Source organism: Tuber melanosporum (assembly GCF_000151645.1).
Source record: "Tuber melanosporum whole genome shotgun sequence assembly, scaffold_19, strain Mel28".
In the NCBI taxonomy this organism is placed as follows: Eukaryota; Fungi; Ascomycota; class Pezizomycetes; order Pezizales; family Tuberaceae; genus Tuber; species Tuber melanosporum.
In genome coordinates this window covers 324,428-342,415 of record NW_003298852.1, presented here as the reverse complement: position 1 = coordinate 342,415, position 17,988 = coordinate 324,428, and the positions used below count along the sequence as shown (strand labels likewise).

Sequence of the window (17,988 nt, the reverse complement as noted above, 5' to 3'; positions counted from 1 at the left end):
CCATCACCGACCAAAAACCCCCTCTCATCACTCCTCTCCCCATTCTCAATGGACTCGAGTAACCAATCAATATTGACAATTTTCAGGCTATCAACTTCTTTCGCGGATTTGACTATCATATGGAATTGTTAGCCCCTGTAGAAACCGAGCAAGCAAGGAAGTTAGTCAGGCACCCTTAGCGCTTCCCTTGTCGAAGTCTACTTGTGTGGTTACGAGATGGGTAACATCTTCGTTGATCACCTTTGCAAAGGAACCGCCGTTGGTGAGGATTAGTTTTTCGAGCTTTGCTGTGGAGGTATTAGTATGCGATCACAGGGAATTGGAGGGTGGGGATTGCGGGTAGGTGGGTCATGATACCTTGCGCATAGCCTTTGTGTGTGCCGCTAACAGTGACGACGGTGTTGTTGAGTGCCATTGTGAAGGGTTATCCCTCAATGGTTCGTCGGTATGTATCTATGCGTGTGTGTGTGTATGTACAGTACGAAGGGAAGGGAAAGGAAGGTATAGTATCGTAGATGTCGGAGCTCCCGGTGAAGCCAGGTCCAATCGCCCCTCAACTCAAAGTCCGTAGAGAGACAGCTTGAAGCGAAATATATTGAAAAATAATCAGAAAAAAAAAGATAAACTCTAAAGTGCACAAAAGCTCACAGCTTCTTCAATGAAGAAGGAAAGAAAAGAAAAAATGAATCTGCCACGAACGAGCTCAACCTTTTAAACCCCGCTTCGCGTCCACCAACACGTCACAAACACGCTCTCAGGTGTGTGGTAAGAGTCATACTGTATCATAAATGGTTGAGGCTGAGCACAGTACTCGTACTACTGTATACAAGTAATTTACAGCACAAAAGTTTCCTTCCCCTACCTGGTTCGTGCGTTTGTGACTCACGACCAAATACCCAGCAACGTGGACTTTTTTCCGCGATGGTGCAGGACCTCCCCACTCAAATCCAATGCCGGCACACTACGAGTACTCGAGTGCAGTACTCGAAGGCTGGAATGGGATGGTGAGGTGCTTTACTCGAGTACCGGTACTAATATAGGGTCAGCGTTCGCCACGATGATTGGACACTCGAACGAACCCTTGCTGCACAGGGCAGTGTCACAGTGACGGCGTCATGACCTGCACTTTTTTAAGAATGGGACATGAAAGGCTCAGTGCCACTGTGACTCTCTTTTCTTCCTTTGTGATTGTGGACTGGCGGACTAATGGACTGTACTATTTCCGCGTGATTGTGTTCGGGCCTTTGAGGGTACGATACGTTACAGGTTTACCATAAAACGGAAGGGGGGAGAGAGATGTCAGTGGTAGTTAGCTCTTTAATCTATGTATGATACTGCGGATGTTATGATTCCTCTAGAAGCGGAGGAGAGCCTTTTACCCATATGAAGTGAATTTATGACGGGCCACGATACAGCACTTTGCACCGGGCTCAATGCTCGAGTAGTGATTGTATGACAAGTGTAAATATAATGATCATGGGCATACGGTATTCACAAGACCGGTGCAATTGATCGATGAATTGAAGCATTGTCTAGATATAGTGAACAGAGAGGAAGCAACAATCTTATGAAGTAAATATATCCTTTCTGTATAACTTACTCATCCACCCTGTGAGCAAGAGGTACTGTGCCGTATTAACCATTGTTTATATTGTCTGACATGCATATCAGATTCATTGAGGAAAACCAGCGGACCCAGTTCCCATTTCTCTAACCTCGAATGGACTACAGTACCAGAAGTCTCAAAGGTATCGATTTTGCCTGTTCGCTTGATGTCGGATATAATAATTTTTTTCCAACTACTATATTTTTTGTATAATATTATGAAAACCGCAGCTATCGCCGGGTTGACCTCTCACGAACCAAGCAATTAAACCTGTCCCAATGATGCCATCTCATCTCAGCGATGTACATGCTTTCGCTTTTTCCGCATGTATGTAAACATTCCCTTTGGGCTTCTCCCATTGCTTCTATTATCTTCCAAGGCCGTCAGTAACTGTGCTACCACTTTTAGGCTTTTCGGCGAACAGTACAGTACCATATCCCAAGCCCGTGGACTTCGCAATACTGTATAAGCACTGTACCTTCACACTAGCGAATAACTGACTAGTGGGCGCAGGAGGGCCAACTACTTGTATTTTCGGTGGAGTACTGTACGGTACCGGCACTGGCTTCCAACTGAGTCTGAGGAGTCTGAGTATACTGAATGATATTTTTCTTTCCGCTTGATTGTTTGATTGTCGTTTCTATTATAAGCCGATGATATTTTGCGTCGGATATTTATGTCCTTGCTAGAACTAAAGCGTTCGGAGTCTTAAACCTCAGACAACGATGTACAAGTACTTTACCAGTACCAGTAAATTCATTTGCTCCAGTTCCCCCTCACGATAGACCCCGGTATAATGCAACAATGGCATCCCTAATATTCAGATGTGGTTCGCTATGCTTAAACCAGTCATCCCACCTTCCTCCCTTTCATCCTAACTAAGTACTAGAACTAACCAACGCCCACCAGCTTCGGCAAGCACAGATCCAATCGGGAAAAGGATGAGGTGAATTGGTGGGCGCTGGCTTTGGTTGGGGGGAAATGATTATGATGAGGTTTTTATAGCCTTGGAGTGCCGGCCGGTGCTGGCTTGGGGTTCTGGTGAAGGAGAATAAGTTCACCGTTATTGGGGAGACGGGGGGACGGGGAGAAACGTTGGGATATTGGGTAGTTGGGTTTACGGTCTGGTCGTTTTGCCCGTGTACGAATATGATACATAAAAATCACTCATCTTATCTAAAGCCAAACATTCATCACTTGAGATCATTTTCATATCGTTAATCGCTACAACTAGAGAAATAACAAGATGCCTCCCAACGTTCACAATTGGTGTGTACGCCTGTCATGGCTTTCAGGGCGAATTAATAGCCTGTACAGCAATTAGCGTCGGAAATGATGCAATCCAAGTGGGGACAAAACTTACCGCTCTGCTCGCGCCTATTGTCTCCACCACCATCCGACCCATTGTCGTTACCACCATGAATAGGGGCCTCACCCCTCAACTCTGCAAAGTAGTTCCTGACTGCCTCAGTACTGACGGGTTGTTTGTTATCTGCAAAAGGCTTGAGGAAATTCTTGACTTCAGCTTTGAGCTTATTGTATGCAAGCACCCCGTTTATAGCGGTGACTCGATCAACCGACACAAGCGCCTTCTCTCCAAGGTCCAATAGGGAACCGCCGGAACGAACACTCTGATTATCATCATCATCAAGGGGTGGCTCATAGGTCTCTTCTTCTTCCAAAAGGATAGGGTGCTGCGAGAGCCGTGGAAGACAAGAGGCGCAACGACATAGATAACCACGGAAGTCTTCTTTGAGAAATATCGAAAAGGGCTTTGTGGTTGGCTGCGGAGGTGGAAGAGTCTCGTAGCTACACGGCTTTGCTTCTGGCTCCGTTGGAGTAGATATGGGCTCCGCGTTGGAATTGAAACCGGTCAAGACTTTGGAGGCCTCCGGAGTTTTCGCCCTCTTGAAATCCTTCCGGATAGCCTCTCCGTCACCATCGTCAACATTCCTCTTTTTCGTGTTGCTGGTTTCAACTCCAGTACCATTAGCAGTTTTCTTCCCGTCAGAGCTCTGGATGTCTGAATTGGCTTGTAGTGGGAATCCTTGTTTATATACCGCACCCAAAAACCCAGGGGTACCAGCGTATCGTCCCAACCAAGGATTCTTTTCGACACACAGCCAACAGATAAAGTGTTCGAACTCTTCTGTTGGAAATCCTTCGGGCGAGTCGTCGTCCTCGGCCTCCTCATGATTATAGCCCTCTGGCTGCCCTTCACCTTCACCGTTCACTCCCACCTCTCCTACCACCTTAGTCTCTGGATCCATTGTAGCGTCCTCGCTCACTTTCAGCAGCCCCATAATACACCTATCATGGAACCAGTCCTCCCCACAAACATCGCCGAGCAAACACTGGTACATGGTGCCCCGCTCGCTATGAGGATCGTAATCCTCATCGCAAGCACAAAACTTCCCCCAGAAGTTATGGCAGTACATATTTCCCACCTTCCCCTCGGGTAAATCTATCCTTTCTCCTTTGACCTTGCGAAGCGTACACTCGGCCGCAATTTTTTCGGTCCCGCAATCACAAACAATATTTCGCTTATTGAAGATCTCGACCAATTCGTGATCGCCATGACAAGAGATCGAGCAACTGTAGCAGATAGCGGCTGCGCCAGTGGAAACAATATTTGTGAAGCTGGGAGCGGAAACGGTATTGGGATGACAGGTTTTACAGGAGAACACTGGCTGACGAAGCGGACCGAGGGGATTTGTGCAAACGTCGAAGGAGTAGGGCATTGCCTCTCTTGCGTCAAGCTCGAGCTGTAATTGAGAATCTATATAGCTGTGTGGAGTTAGTTTGATTGTATCTGATGAGAGCTCTCTCAGGAAAGGGATAGCTACTCTTGAGCCGTAACGGAGTCTTGGGAAGAGGAATCTGGAGCGTCCCTCGGCGGGCTATGAGAAGTGGGTGAAGACATGGCGGTAAATTTTTGGCGCGACCGCTGCGAGAGCTGAATGTTGGTGCTTGCAGTAAAACACCCGACAGCGAGCAGCTGTCTATTGTTTGTGAGAGTAGACTACTCGAGTACAGTAAGGTTAACAATAATATAGAAAGATTGTTTGTGGGTTACCATGCCGTCTGCCGTCAAACAAGGGCTCCCATCTTAAAACGCGAGGAAACGCCTCCAAACTCCAACGCCGGGTAACGACCACTTTCACGCTTTAAATTACTGAAGCTCTCCAGCGGCAACTCCCGTCCAAGATCACCACCACCTTTCCTTCGCCGATTTACCATGGGAAAGGAAGACTACATATCCACCGGTGGGAGTCTGAAGCTCAAAGGAACTAAAGACGGCGGTATCAAAAAGAAGAAGAAGAAGAAGCCTGCAACCCCGGATCCAACATCAGAACTAAAATCACGCACGGCTTCCGCCAAAGCCACGAGTGCCGATGGACTAGAAGAGCGTGAGGAGGAGGAGAGGGAGGAACCGGAGGATCCCTACGCTGGAAAGACTGAGGCCGAGAGGCGGTTCGAGGAGAGGAAGCGAAAGAGGGTATGTGTTTATTTGGAGTTTGACAACCGGATGAAAGCTTATGCATTATAGATGGACGAGAGACTCAAGAAGGAGGGAATCAAAAGTCACAAGGAGCGTGTTGAGGAGTTTAACAAGTATTTGAGTAATCTCAGTGAGCACCACGACATGTTAGTCCTCACAATCCCCCGGCTAGATTCCCGATATAACCTAACATTCTGCATAGGCCCCGTATCGGACCAGGCTAACATCTCTTGTGGGAAATCTGGGTGCTCGATTGGTCTCGGTGTTTTTCATTATCTGTATGATATCACTTCACTTTGGCTCTCTAATAACAAAGTCATTCTCGAACCATTGTATTCACACGCTGGTGCATCTTACGACGAAATTACTTGGGGAGGTTGTGCAAAATGATCAATTCTGGCGTTTGACATAATTGATCCCCATCGCACTCGAGTAAATCTAGGGCACTTGGGTTTCCTTCTCTCTCTTTTTTCTTTTTTGATGAGCCAAATACTATTAAAGTACACCTGAAACCTTGGTATGGAGCGGAACCAAACACCTCGTGACTCGCGCCAACATTTTCACCCCCAGGAACTTGAAAAAAATATTTCTAAGCAGCAACCCTAGCCCTTCTCCCTGCTCCAGTGGTTGGCCCCCTTGGACCTCCCCCAGGCAAGGTGTACTTCGCAAATGCTCTCGCAAGACTCTTCTTAACAGAGACCTTTTGCGCACCAACAAAGCTGTCAACCGTAACAGCAATGGCAAGGTCGATATCTTTTGAGTGGACGTATTCACTTAGCCTCATTTTCGCGAAGGCTTCCGATAGCCGGATAATGCTTTCCAGATGTCTCACAGTGATCGGGAAGCTCCCTGTTGCAAGGGACTCACGACGCATCTCCACAAACAACCGAGAGACCTTATCTTGATCCATCTGATGTAACTGGGGAGAACAGTGTTCTCGGGCGTAAAGAATGTATTTCCGGAGTAACTCCTGCGGGATCGGGGAGTTTGTGTTTCTGTCACTGCTAGCTGCGGGAGTGGCGGAACTATTTCCCACTGGATGGGAGCGGCCATGAGACTCGACAACGAACTTTGCAAGGAGCTCATCAACCTCGGGGTCAACTGTATCGCGTACGACGCAGAGCACATCGAAACGAGATAGGATGGGCTCTGTTAGTTCAACGTTTTGAGCGAAGGGGATAGTCGAATTGTATCGTCCCCCTATCGGATTCGCCGCTGCGATGATCGCACAACGTGCCTGCAGCGTAGTGACAATACCAGCTTTGGAGATAGATATAGATTGCTGTTCCATGGCTTCGTGGATAGAGGTTCTGGAACATATCATTAGTCATACACATTGAGCCGGAATGGCGGGATCACGAAATCGCATGCACACCTGTCTTTGTCATTCATCTTGTCAAACTCATCAATCAAGCAGGTTCCCTTGTCAGCTAAGACAAGAGCACCACCCTCCAATGTCCATTCCGACGTCATGGGATCTCTTCGTACACTTGCTGTCAAACCAACAGCACTTGCGCCTTGGCCAGTGGCAAAAACTGCTCTATGGGCCGTCTTCTCAACGTACTTTAGAACTTGCGATTTGGCGGTACCAGGATCACCGAGCAAGAGAACGTTGATATCACCACGTATTTGATGCTTTCCATTGATGTTCTTTCCAACACCCCCAAACAGTGAGCAGGCGACAGCGGTCTTAATGTCGCGGTGGCCATAGATGCTTGGCGCCATGGAGTCAATTATCTTGTCTACAACCTTCTCATCCCTTGCAAGCGTACGGATAGCCTTTTCGTCTTCCTCGGTCAATCTGAAACCGGCGAGCTCGTCATGGCTTTTGACAACATTATTGGCCTCCAACACAGTAGCGAAGACAGGGAACCCATTTTTCTGGTTGAGTTGTACGTCGTAATTATTTCTGTAGATTCCGGTGACCTCTACCTCTTCCCCCGGCTTGGCTGTGTCAATTAAGTCCCAGAGTAAAATGACTTCTCTATGTCTTGGGAGTCTCCCTGCCGGCACAGTTCCTGGCGACTCTTGTAAAGTCATCTTTTGGTAATTCCTGTAGATTGTCTTTTCAGAGTTTAGGGAGAACGGTCCACGGGACTGGCAGTTTTGGCAGTATGAAATCTTAACCTCAACATTTGAATCCTGTTGGAAGGGGCCAAGGGTGGTACCACACTTGGCACAGTCAAACTTGACGTATTTGAGTTGCGGGAAAACACCTGTACGTCGCGTAACCACACCGCGCACGCGCACGAGAGCATTGAGATGGGACTGGCGCAGCTCACGGAGAGTGTAGGATGTTGGCACATCGGCAACACGAACGTGAATCTCGGAATGAATTCGCTCATAGTCCTGATAGTGAAGGAGGGTGGCTTCAAGAGCGACTTGATCAAAGATTTTCAATGTCTCAGTCGGAGCGTTTGCTAAGAACAAGGCAAGCGTAGCCTTGGACTCTGCAAGATGCTGGAATGAGATCTCTAAGGATTCGGAATTGATTTCACCAAGAGTCCTGATACGGTTACCGTACACAGAAGAGCCGACATCATCCGTATATTCAAGCAAGAAATTCTTGAAATGCACAGCCACACTGCGGTATATATTTGGAACCGTGAGCCAATCGGCAATACTGGAAGCTTTAATGTCACCGAGTTGTTCCAATGAGAGCTCCTCATCCATCACATTGTCCATATCATCCTGGGGATCCTCATCGAAATGATGCCTACGGCGGCGAACTTGATTAGATAGATCCATCTCATCGTCTTCCTCGTCAATACTGTAGAAGGCACTAGGCATGCGTCGGGCCATATTATCTCGCATATCCATTTGTTTGTTAAGCCGGCGTACTTCAGCGGCGCTGAGTTCATCATATTCGCCTTCATCATCGATGTTGGTGGTTTCGTATTGATCCAGAACGAGGTTTTGGGTGTAGTCCCTGCGAAATATCTCATTAGCCAGTATTCTGTATCTTTATAAGGCTTAGATTACCGCTCCATATCCTGCATTAGATCCTCACCATCCATTTCTTCCTCCATATCCTCCAGGTCTTGGATCTTTACATTTACTTCAGTCACAATTCGCAATCTCGAATATTGATCCTACATACCCCATCATGCTCGTCGAGTTCATCATCGTCATCATCATCCATAAGTGGGGGGGAGGAACGGAAGCCGGGTGTCGAGGGTAAGAAGCCACCGGGAGCTGGGAGGAGGCAAACATAAGTTAGCAAACTCTTGGACGCAAAACTTTGAGCGCTAGAAACGGCTTCATAGCCTTCGAATAGTAAATGCGGTAGAAATAAAATAAGGGGTTGGTAAGAGATAAACAAGAGATAATGTACTAACGGCTTGAAGGAACCCCATTATCTCCCATCTCTTCATCATCATCTTCTAAGCCACGTTTTCTGGGGTTGACTTCTGGAGGAGGAGAAGACTGCGGGGCTGGGGACGACATTGTCTTTCACAGTGAGGAGTGAAAGAGGCAAAGATGCAATTCCAATGCTGAAATTACTAGGGTTGTAGGTTTGAAGGCACTCAACTATCAAAGAACCGGTTTGTTGATAATAAAGCGTAGAGTTTTTGGTGGAGGTCAGAGGAGTGCAGGATTCAGGTGATACGATAGGGGCCCCACGATGGGAGTTGGAGTTCGCGAAAGAAAAAACAAATGCTGGTATTCTACCTTGCAACCAGGATGACCAGAGACGCGCCAAAGCACACTTCTAATTTGGGCAAGGTGTCTAATATTGCCAAGACACAAGATCTCTAATTCGTTGGTGGGGCTCTGTTCTCCGGGCAGCTTGCTCAACCCTTCTTTGTTCGGCAGGGGTATCATACCGGTATCATATCATATCTCCAGCATTCATTCGTCTTAATCATAGACTACTTTCACTCCAACCTCCTACTCGCGCAAGACCCTTTTTATCCCACACCCCTACTCCCTCCGGACTTGAAGCACACATCTCTTTTGTATGGTTGGGTTTATAGCTTCTTTACGAATGATACTCTCCACCACCACCACACCGTTTGTGTGAACTCTGGGTTCCACTTCGCTCCCCTCCAATGCCAGGCTACTTTTATCATTTGTTCTTTGATCTTTTTCCTCCTACCTTCCCAGCCGTTAGATCACTTCCTGATCTCAAACATCTTTCTGACTCTCAGTTATCGCAACTCTCGGCTTGGATACCACCTCCGGGGACGAGCATCTTTGATACCATCCTACCCTCCCACACAGCGTCGCATACTCCACCCTTTCACGAACTCGAGGAGCTTGCTACAGACAGAAAGGGGATAAAGAAGAGCAAAGCCCGGGAATCCCCTACCTTTGGTTCGGAAGCCTTTACTACACATTTGCCCCATCTCGACTGGCGTTTCGGCCGTGTATCGGTTGAGTCTATAGATATGGCTCTTGAGGACCGTTTGGTGGTTCACAGGAACTCTTCGGGCATGGAGGGGTCTAAAAATGGCGAAAGACGACCCTCACGAGCCTCAGAATCCTTTACCGGAGGTGCTGCCTCAAAGGCTCAGTTCATCCCCTTAGAAATGAAAAACACTGAGTTTGGCTATGGAGTTGTTCATCTCTATCGCGATGTCTTCGAAACTCCTGGACTCTATCCTCTATCATCCAATGTTGAAACAGTTAACAAGGTTCCGGGAAATCTTCATGGCGAAATCGATGAGGCTTTAACCACCATAGCTGTCCTCGCAGTTCCTTCCTATATGACCGCATCAGACTTTATGGGGTTTGTGGGGGAAGAAACTCGTGACGCGGTTAGCCATTTTAGAATGATCAGGACGGGTCAGGCAAATAGATATATGGTTCTCATGAAGTTTAGACGACAGGAAGCTGCTAGGGGATTTGTGGGCAGCTTTAATGGAAAAGTGTTCAACAGTATGGAGGTATGTTAAGAGTCATGAGGGAGGCGTCCCAACACTTATGGAAGGCTACGTACTAAAATATGTCAATAGCCGGAAAATTGCCACGTCGTTTTCGTGAAATCAATTCAATTTCAACCCCCTACACCAGAGGACTCTTCTGTCATTTCTCCTGAGCCTTCCACGGATCCATTTTCTGCCTCTCACTATCCCACATCTCCGATATCTACTGCCACTTCTGTAGCAGCATCGTCATCTTCTGTGCCCGTGGCAACCAATCTATCGACAAAACCAGCGCCACCCCCGACCCCGTCGCTTTTAGAGTTGCCAACATGCCCAGTGTGTCTGGAGCGTATGGACGAGACCACTGGACTATTGACCATTCTGTGCCAGCACGTCTTCCACTGCGCCTGTCTCAGTAAATGGAAGGATAGCAGTTGCCCAGTTTGTCGTTATACACAGAGCGATGGTTTCCGCGAGAGGGAAACAGGGAGTAGTGATGAAGATGAGTACTGCGAGGTTTGTGGAGCTAACAGCAACCTATGGATCTGGTATTTATCAAACCCTACCTCCCATGTCTCCGCCCATAGGAATTAACATCCTCTCTTCCTAGTCTTATATGCGGAAACGTTGGTTGTGGTCGCTATGATGAGGCGCATGCGTTCGAGCATTACAAAGATACCTCACATTGTTATGCCATGGATATCGAGACACAACGTGTCTGGGACTATGCAGGCGATGGATATGTCCATAGATTAATCCAAAACAAGTCGGATGGGAAGTTAGTTGAATTGCCATCAACGTTGTCGGATTCCCGAAACCCTGAACGTCACACCGATGGAGATTGTGTTCCCCGTGAGAAACTAGATAACATCGGTATGGAATATACTTACCTTCTCACGAGTCAGCTCGATAGTCAGCGGCTTTATTTTGAGGAAAAGGTCACACAAGCGGCAGACAAGGCTTCAAAAGCCACTCATGCCGCAGAGAAAGCAACCGTGGAGTCCCGAGAATTGATGAAGGAAATGAAGGGGCTCCGTAGCAAATTTGTCGAGCTAAACACGGAAGTGTTGCCCACCTTAGAAAAGGCCAAGGAGCGAGCCGAGAGGAAGGCCGAGAAATGGGCAGACATGGCCAGAAGGATGGAAAAGGAGTGGAAGGAGGAGAAGGGCGTCAATAACGGTTTGATGGAACGGATCGAATTTCTAACGAAAGATTCAGAGTTGAGGAGGAAAGAAAATGAAGACCTCAAGGAACAGATACGCGACTTGATGTTTTTCGTTGAGGCCAGGGAAAAGATTAAGGACAAAGGGGAGGAGGTTATGGAGGGCACTGTTACAGTTGGCGATGCGCCTCCACCGCCACAGCCAAAGAGAGGGAGGAAAGGAAAGGGAAAGAGATAGGCAATTTAGCATGCTGCTCGAGTACTTCCATTGAGTTTCGTACGCAGCTGGTGGCTCACGTGGGATTGTGTTAGCAAGTACCGGTATTGTTGGTTGATTATGGCGTTGTGAAGGTGCTAAAATCGCAAAACACGAGTTGTACTGTACGAGTACCGGTAGTTATTCCAGGTTAGCATACTGGTGTCGGTAGTCTGTGCAAGTGAAAGCCAACGTACCCGCAGTGCATCTGGTTGATACAGATACTAGGGGTTTTCAAAGTTAAAATGATGGTTGAAGGTAAAATGATCGACACACAGTAGTGCATTAGTATATATTAGTGCGCATTAGTGTATATATCAATTGTGGCCAATTGTATCCAAGAATTTTAAGTAATAAATTTGAAGCTCCTGAAAATGAGGTAAGTTGAGCTCAGTAGGGTTTCAGTTGTAGAGTAAGAGGAAAAATTTTCCTCACTTGTGTTATAATAGAAACAACGATTTCCTTCTTTACAATAATGGCCGAAGAGCAACAAATGGGTGGCAGATTCTCCAGATTGGAAAGAAGGCTCCATAGTGCTGCTGAATTATTTCAGGCAGCAAAGCAGGAGTGGGATTTGATTCCCCAAGAGACATTGGATGCTTGGATAGAAAGAATGCCTGAGAGAATTCAGGCTGTTTTGGATGCAGATGGAGGTCATACAAAATGGTAATTGGATTTCTTTGAAGCTTAGATCATGTACTTTCATCTATTCCTTAATTGGCTTTGTATCTTGATTTTTTGTATGGTTGAATTCATTAAGCGTTGTGGTTGTGGTTGCCGGGCAGGGGTATAATTATTAAACGGACACGACTGTACTTGTACGTTTTGTACTGAAGGCCTATATAAAATTAGAAGTATCTTTTGCCCACAGTCATTATTAATTCTTATCCCCGGCATTATTCCATGGACATTAACTAACGGAGCTTACCACCGATGAATGATAAACATCTAGACTGCTCTAAAGGTTCTAGCATATTTTGAATTTTTTCGCAAAGCGACAAAGCTGAGATTTTGCAAGGTGAAAATGCCTATTTTTGGTGTAAAGTGGGGGGGGGGATGCGAATGAATTTTGTTGCCAAGATCGTACTTTTCGGTATCAATTGTTGAAATGGTGTTCTGATACCCCTATTTTGTCCTTTGTAATACTGGTATGATAAGTTCAGTACCCATGAACAGGCGTCATGAATTTGTGCTCGAGTATGGGTGATCAGATATGCATAAAATTTTCGTAATATATTTTGCGAACCTTGTCCGGGACAAGTACTCGTACTCCGGTACTTTGTACCCGGGTATGGATGTTACCGGTAGTGATGAGACGGGCAGGATACGGGTGGTCCAAGAACATATCTGTTTGTAGCAATAATTTCAGTAAAGCGGCGCGATCTACGCTGATAAGATGCCCTGATGGCACCAACCTGAGTTCTCGTTGCCTCACAGATTCCCGCCCTTGGCCACCCGTGCCCCTGTGGGTTCTAGACCTAGGTGCATCGCCAATGCTAGGCTTATTTCTTTTGTAAAATATAATATGATAATAATAATTATTATCATAAATATTATGATGGCTCCAGGTGACGTTGGGTCCCATATCAGAGTTTAATTGTTTAAACCAGTCTGTTTTGTCAATAGAGCATGGCATTTTGTTGACATGAGAGTATAGATAGTGGGATAAATATAGATGTGAATGGAAAGAGTGTTGAAACAGTGAGAACGCAATGATGGTTTTGGAACTGGTTGAGTGACGAGAAGAATAATGAATTGCTTAATTGACTTCTCAGTAGAGAGCAAACTACCCAGACTATCTACTGTTGAGAGCAAGACACAAGTTGCGAGTAAATCAACAGTAGGAAGTAAACAGAAACAGAGAGAAGAAAAGAAAGGCAAGGAGGTATGTTCAATAGTACCAATATTGTAAGGGGGTTTTGAGATGGCGATCAAGACTAATGCAAGGAGAAAATCAATAGTGCGAGTGATACTACGGTAGTGCCAGAAGCATATTTCAACAAAGAGCACTCTCAAGTTGCGAGTGATTCTTCATGCCCGGAGTATGTCTACCGGTGGCACATTGGGCAGGCGGAAGCTGCGTTGAACCAGGAGGTTGCAGGATTACTATCATATGTTCCGCAACATGATCGCCGGGGTACAGGTCCCCGGGTTTCTGGAGTTCAACTTCCTGGTACCTAAATAGCAAAGATGGTAGATGGGTACCGTGAAAGCCCGTAGCTATTGTCTGCTGGTCTTTTAGATGTTCTTACCGCTCTATCCGCCTGCATCAAATGGTTAAATGATAGTTAGAAGAGTTCCTACCGACAATCAAGCGTAGAAAGGTCTAAATCACCAAGACTCCGGACCCGAGTGCTACGCAAAACACACCATCCGTGGATCTTCCGGAAACCCTACTATAGCGACAAACACCGCGCGAAGGTTCAGAATACAGCTTCTGCATGTGGGATTGATATTCGGTTGTGGCTCGGTGTTTTTCACTATGGCGGGAACTGTGGGAACAGGTCTTGCAAATCTAAACCAAACATTGGCAATGCGGCCGGAGGCTGTTACCGATATTCGGCAATGGATATTCAAGGTACTGAACGGCGATTGCAAAGAAGCAAAGCTTATTGGCCCCAAGAAAAGATTAGTGAGTTTATCGTTGTTTGGTGGGGTGAGTAGTTGCTGCTCTGCTGACTCGGTGTCATTCTGCTGCTTGCTCTTCGAGACTACCAGTACGATGACGGGTGGTTACTCTTGAGGATGGGTTACGAGGATTGGCTATGAGGGACAGTGGGAACGGTGAAATTAACAAAGGGAGCGTTTACATTTACAAGTACCCTACTCGTAGTTGAATGATGATTGTGAACACAACTGCTATTGCATACCGCCAAATTCAGCATTTTTTGCCTGGATCTTGGTATCATGCAATAATGGCCGTACTCACAATTACGAGAACCGGAGTACCGGCAGTGTAAAGGGACGAGAAAAAAGAAAAAAAGAGGGGAGATGTGCTTGGACCCTTACTGATATTGGATTGGTCACCTTGGCGGCGGGATGAGGGTCGGAAGCACTGTACGAGCACTGTACCCCGCTAGGGTGAATCCGAGAACTACTTTATCAGTCCACCTTCCCCCCGCAACTTTTTTTCTTTTCTTCTCGCTCCTCAGTCTGCTCGCCATTCTCCTCACCAGTCCTCCATTCCAACCTCTTTCCATTGCGGGCTCTTTAAAAATATCCTCCATCACTACTCAATTCAAAATTTCTATTCTAAAACAACTAGTTCATCCAATACTCATTCACAATGGTTACCTCGTAAGTTTTCACCAAAGGAGAAATTTTTTCCAGATGATGAAATATCCATCTTAGCTCTTGCCTTGATAGCAATTGACTGATATTCAATTGAAACTTTTAGTTCCGTTCTCGGGTTCCCTCGTATGGGAGGTTTGTTCATTCTATAGTTCCTATTCGTTATTTTTATGGGGCATTGTATCTGATTCCCCTCTAGGGAATCGTGAGCTTAAGAAGGCGACTGAGGCATACTGGGCTGGCAAGATCTCTGCCGAGGAGCTCATTCAAACCGGAAAGAACCTCCGTGCCTCTCACTGGAAGATCCAGAAGGATGCTGGTGCTGGGACTATTGCCAGCAATGATTTCTCTTTCTACGATCATGTCTTGGACCATATTCAGCTATTCAATGTTTGTGCCCGCAGCACCATTTACCGTGCAATTCCTGCGCTGACATTTCATAGGCTGTCCCAAATAGATACAGGAAATATAACCTTCCTGCTCTTGACGAGTTCTTTGCCATGGGCAGAGGTCTTCAGAGGGCTGCTACTGAATCGAGTCCTGCTGTCGATGTTCCCTCTTTGGTTAGTATCCTATCTAGTACCGGTGTTGTAATTGCCATAATGTTGTTATGCCCACAATTGGGGGGACATTGGAGCACTGGGCTTGGATATTTCAATTTGGCAGGAGAGGGCTATTGCTAACAATTGCTATAGGAAATGGTAAAATGGTTTGACTCGAACTACCACTATGTCCGCCCTACTCTCCAAGACAACCAGACTTTCTCCCTTGCCGCTGATCCCAAGCCAGTCCGTGAATTTCTCGAAGCCAAGGCCCAGGGCGTCAATACCCGCCCAGTCCTTGTTGGTCCGGTCTCCTTCCTCCACCTAGGCAAGCCAGACCGTGGTGCATCTGTCAACCCAATCACCCTCCTTGAAAACCTCCTCCCTGTCTACATTGAACTCTTAACCAAGCTCAGGGAGGTTGGTGCCGAGACTGTTCAGATTGACGAACCCATTCTCGTTCTTGACTTGCCCCCTAGGACTAAGGCTGCTTTCAAGACTGCCTATGCTAGGATTGCCGCCGCTGGAGTTTCGATCCCCAAGATTACTGTTGCTACCTACTTTGGCGACATTGTCCACAACATTGACGTCCTCTCCAGCTTGAGTGCCGTCTCTGCCGTTCATGTTGACCTTGTCCGCAACCCCGAGCAACTCGACACCGTCACTGCCGCTCTTGCTCCCGGCCAGATCCTATCTGCTGGCGTTGTCAACGGACGAAACATCTGGAAGACCGACTTTGGGGAAGCCATTGCCATCGTTCAAAAGGCAGTCAATGCTTTGGGGGCCGATAGGGTCGTTGTTGCTACTTCGTCTTCTCTTCTACACACTCCTCACACTCTTGCTAGTGAGAAGAACCTCCCCGCTGAGGTTGCCGACTGGTTCTCGTTCGCCTCTGAGAAAGCTAGGGAGGTTGCTGTCATTGCCAGAGCTGTTACTGAAGGGGCCGCATCTGTTAAGGCCGAGCTCGATGCCAACGCTGCTTCCATGCACTCCCGTTCTACCTCGGCACGCACAAATGACCCTGCTGTTAAGGAGCGTCAGTCAAAGGTTACCGCAGCCATGTACGAGCGCCAATCTTCATTCACTCAACGTATCGCGGCTCAGCAAACACATTTGAGTCTTCCATTGTTCCCCACCACTACCATTGGGTCTTTCCCCCAGACCAAGGGGATTCGTGTCGCTAGACAGAAGTTCGGTAAGGGTGACATCTCTGCGGCTGAGTATGAGAGCTTCATCGAAAAGGAGATCGAACTTGTTGTGAGAGAACAAGAGGCCCTCGGCCTTGATGTTCTCGTCCACGGAGAGCCGGAACGTAACGACATGGTTCAATATTTTGGAGAGAGGCTCACAGGCTATGTTTTCACCAACTTTGGATGGGTTCAATCATATGGATCCCGTTGTGTCCGTCCTCCAATTGTTGTCGGCGATATTTCTAGGCCGGCTCCTATGACCGTCAAGGAGTCCAAGTATGCTGCTTCTATCACCAGCAAGCCTAGTAAGTCATCGAATGTCTTTTAGTAACTGGATGTCATACTGACTACCATGACAGTGAAGGGCATGCTTACCGGCCCGATCACCTGCTTGAGGTGGTCTTTCCCTCGTGATGATGTTCACCAGTCTGTGCAGGCTGAGCAACTCGCCCTTGCTCTCCGTGACGAGGTCGTCGACCTTGAGACTGCCGGTGTCAATGTTATCCAGGTTGATGAGCCCGCTCTCCGTGAAGGTCTTCCACTCCGCTCCGGAAAGGAGCGTGATGCCTACCTTGACTGGGCCGTTAAGTCATTCCGCCTCGCCACCACTGGTGTCAAAGATGTTACTCAGATCCACTCTCACTTCTGCTACTCTGAGTTCCAGGACTTCTTTCACGCTATTACCGCCTTGGATGCTGATGTCCTGTCCATCGAGAACTCCAAGTCCGATGCCAAGCTATTGAAAGTCTTTGAGGATGAGGCATACCCGAGACACATTGGTCCTGGTGTCTACGATATCCACTCCCCTCGTGTCCCGCCACAAGAGGAGATCAGAGCCCGCATTGAGGAGATGTTGCAGTAGGTATCTCAGCGCCTGGTATGCATAAATAATCACTAACAGCTACTATAGATTCCTCAAACCAGAGCAGCTCTGGATCAATCCCGACTGTGGTCTTAAGACCCGTCAATGGCCGGAGACCCGTGCCGCTTTGGACATTATGGTCAAGGCAGCCAAGGAGTTCCGTGCCAAGTATCAGGCTTAATTCAACATGAGTCTTTCTGACACAAAATTTCTTAGAGGTTCTGGGGGGGTTGGGCGTGTATGGGGAGATTCAACATCGGCGTTTGAAAAATTTCGCGAAGTTATGGGCGCATCTTCATTTTCATTTGTTTTTTTAGTGGGTTAAGGTTTGCGTGTCTGGGTGTATTGATCGTTCAACCGGTGAAAACATATACCACACGACTCGGTATTTGGGTCGGAGTGTCTTCAATTGCCTTTTCTTCTTTCCTATAGGTTTGAAACCCAAAATTGAGACCCATTTCAACCGGAGGTTATGCTTCTCTTTACATATGCAGTGTTTGCGCGTGAGGTTTTGTTTATAATATGTGAAGTTATCGGAATGGTCTATACCATATTATCATACTGGAAGAATTTGGAGTTTCACAATATCCCCCCGGCCCCTTCTAGTGTAGTGTACTATCAGCGCACCGCCAGTAGCATCATTTATTCGCCAAACCATTGCCGTTGCCGAAGCCTTGTGTTAGACACACCCTACCGAAGCGTCGGCACA

The 17,988-nt window shown here is 47.2% G+C and overlaps 5 protein-coding genes; 3 read left to right on the top strand and 2 right to left on the bottom strand.

Annotated features, from left to right (window-relative positions):
• Positions 1 to 2,799: 2,799 nt before the first annotated feature.
• GSTUM_00005328001 (uncharacterized protein) lies at positions 2,800 to 4,685 on the bottom strand. XM_002837414.2 has 3 exons: positions 4,453 to 4,685; positions 2,970 to 4,393; positions 2,800 to 2,915 (listed from the first exon to the last, which is right to left on the bottom strand). The coding sequence occupies exons 1-3, from the start codon at positions 4,527 to 4,529 to the stop codon at positions 2,908 to 2,910; spliced, it is 1,509 nt and encodes a 502-aa protein (XP_002837460.1). The 5' UTR covers positions 4,530 to 4,685; the 3' UTR covers positions 2,800 to 2,907.
• Positions 4,686 to 4,844: 159 nt separating this feature from the next.
• GSTUM_00005327001 (uncharacterized protein) lies at positions 4,845 to 5,435 on the top strand (the record flags this gene model as incomplete). XM_002837413.2 has 3 exons in its annotated part: positions 4,845 to 5,105; positions 5,157 to 5,254; positions 5,311 to 5,435. The coding sequence occupies 3 exons, from the start codon at positions 4,845 to 4,847 to the stop codon at positions 5,330 to 5,332; spliced, it is 381 nt and encodes a 126-aa protein (XP_002837459.1). The 3' UTR covers positions 5,333 to 5,435.
• A 110-nt stretch (positions 5,436 to 5,545) lies between these two features.
• On the bottom strand, positions 5,546 to 8,718 carry GSTUM_00005326001 (uncharacterized protein). XM_002837412.2 has 5 exons: positions 8,447 to 8,718; positions 8,209 to 8,303; positions 8,091 to 8,155; positions 6,484 to 8,037; positions 5,546 to 6,418 (listed from the first exon to the last, which is right to left on the bottom strand). Exons 1-5 carry the CDS (start codon positions 8,553 to 8,555, stop codon positions 5,698 to 5,700), a joined length of 2,544 nt encoding a protein of 847 aa, XP_002837458.1. The 5' UTR covers positions 8,556 to 8,718; the 3' UTR covers positions 5,546 to 5,697.
• Positions 8,719 to 8,919: 201 nt separating this feature from the next.
• Positions 8,920 to 11,376, top strand: GSTUM_00005325001 (uncharacterized protein; the record flags this gene model as incomplete). XM_002837411.2 has 3 exons in its annotated part: positions 8,920 to 9,997; positions 10,067 to 10,524; positions 10,587 to 11,376. Exons 1-3 carry the CDS (start codon positions 9,500 to 9,502, stop codon positions 11,374 to 11,376), a joined length of 1,746 nt encoding a protein of 581 aa, XP_002837457.1. The 5' UTR covers positions 8,920 to 9,499.
• A 3,183-nt stretch (positions 11,377 to 14,559) lies between these two features.
• Positions 14,560 to 17,849, top strand: GSTUM_00005323001 (uncharacterized protein). XM_002837410.2 has 7 exons: positions 14,560 to 14,691; positions 14,792 to 14,820; positions 14,885 to 15,075; positions 15,129 to 15,248; positions 15,381 to 16,722; positions 16,777 to 17,275; positions 17,328 to 17,849. The coding sequence occupies exons 1-7, from the start codon at positions 14,681 to 14,683 to the stop codon at positions 17,458 to 17,460; spliced, it is 2,325 nt and encodes a 774-aa protein (XP_002837456.1). The 5' UTR covers positions 14,560 to 14,680; the 3' UTR covers positions 17,461 to 17,849.
• The last annotated feature ends 139 nt before the right edge of the window (positions 17,850 to 17,988 follow it).

Bases quoted from the DNA above. Each gene is read 5' to 3' on its own strand.
- GSTUM_00005328001 (XM_002837414.2), bottom strand. From the start codon at position 4,529: ATGTCTTCACCCACTTCTCATAGCCCGCCGAGGGACGCTCCAGATTCC. The intron at 4,394-4,452 runs GTAGCTATCCCT...AACTCCACACAG, and splicing joins GACTCCGTTACGGCTCAAGA to CTATATAGATTCTCAATTAC.
- GSTUM_00005326001 (XM_002837412.2), bottom strand. From the start codon at position 8,555: ATGTCGTCCCCAGCCCCGCAGTCTTCTCCTCCTCCAGAAGTCAACCCC. The intron at 8,304-8,446 runs GTTAGTACATTA...GCCTCCTCCCAG, and splicing joins TAATGGGGTTCCTTCAAGCC to CTCCCGGTGGCTTCTTACCC. The intron at 8,156-8,208 runs GTATGTAGGATC...GTAAATGTAAAG, and splicing joins AACTCGACGAGCATGATGGG to ATCCAAGACCTGGAGGATAT.
- GSTUM_00005323001 (XM_002837410.2), top strand. The intron at 15,076-15,128 runs GTTTGTGCCCGC...GACATTTCATAG, and splicing joins ACCATATTCAGCTATTCAAT to GCTGTCCCAAATAGATACAG. The intron at 17,276-17,327 runs GTAGGTATCTCA...CAGCTACTATAG, and splicing joins CGCATTGAGGAGATGTTGCA to ATTCCTCAAACCAGAGCAGC.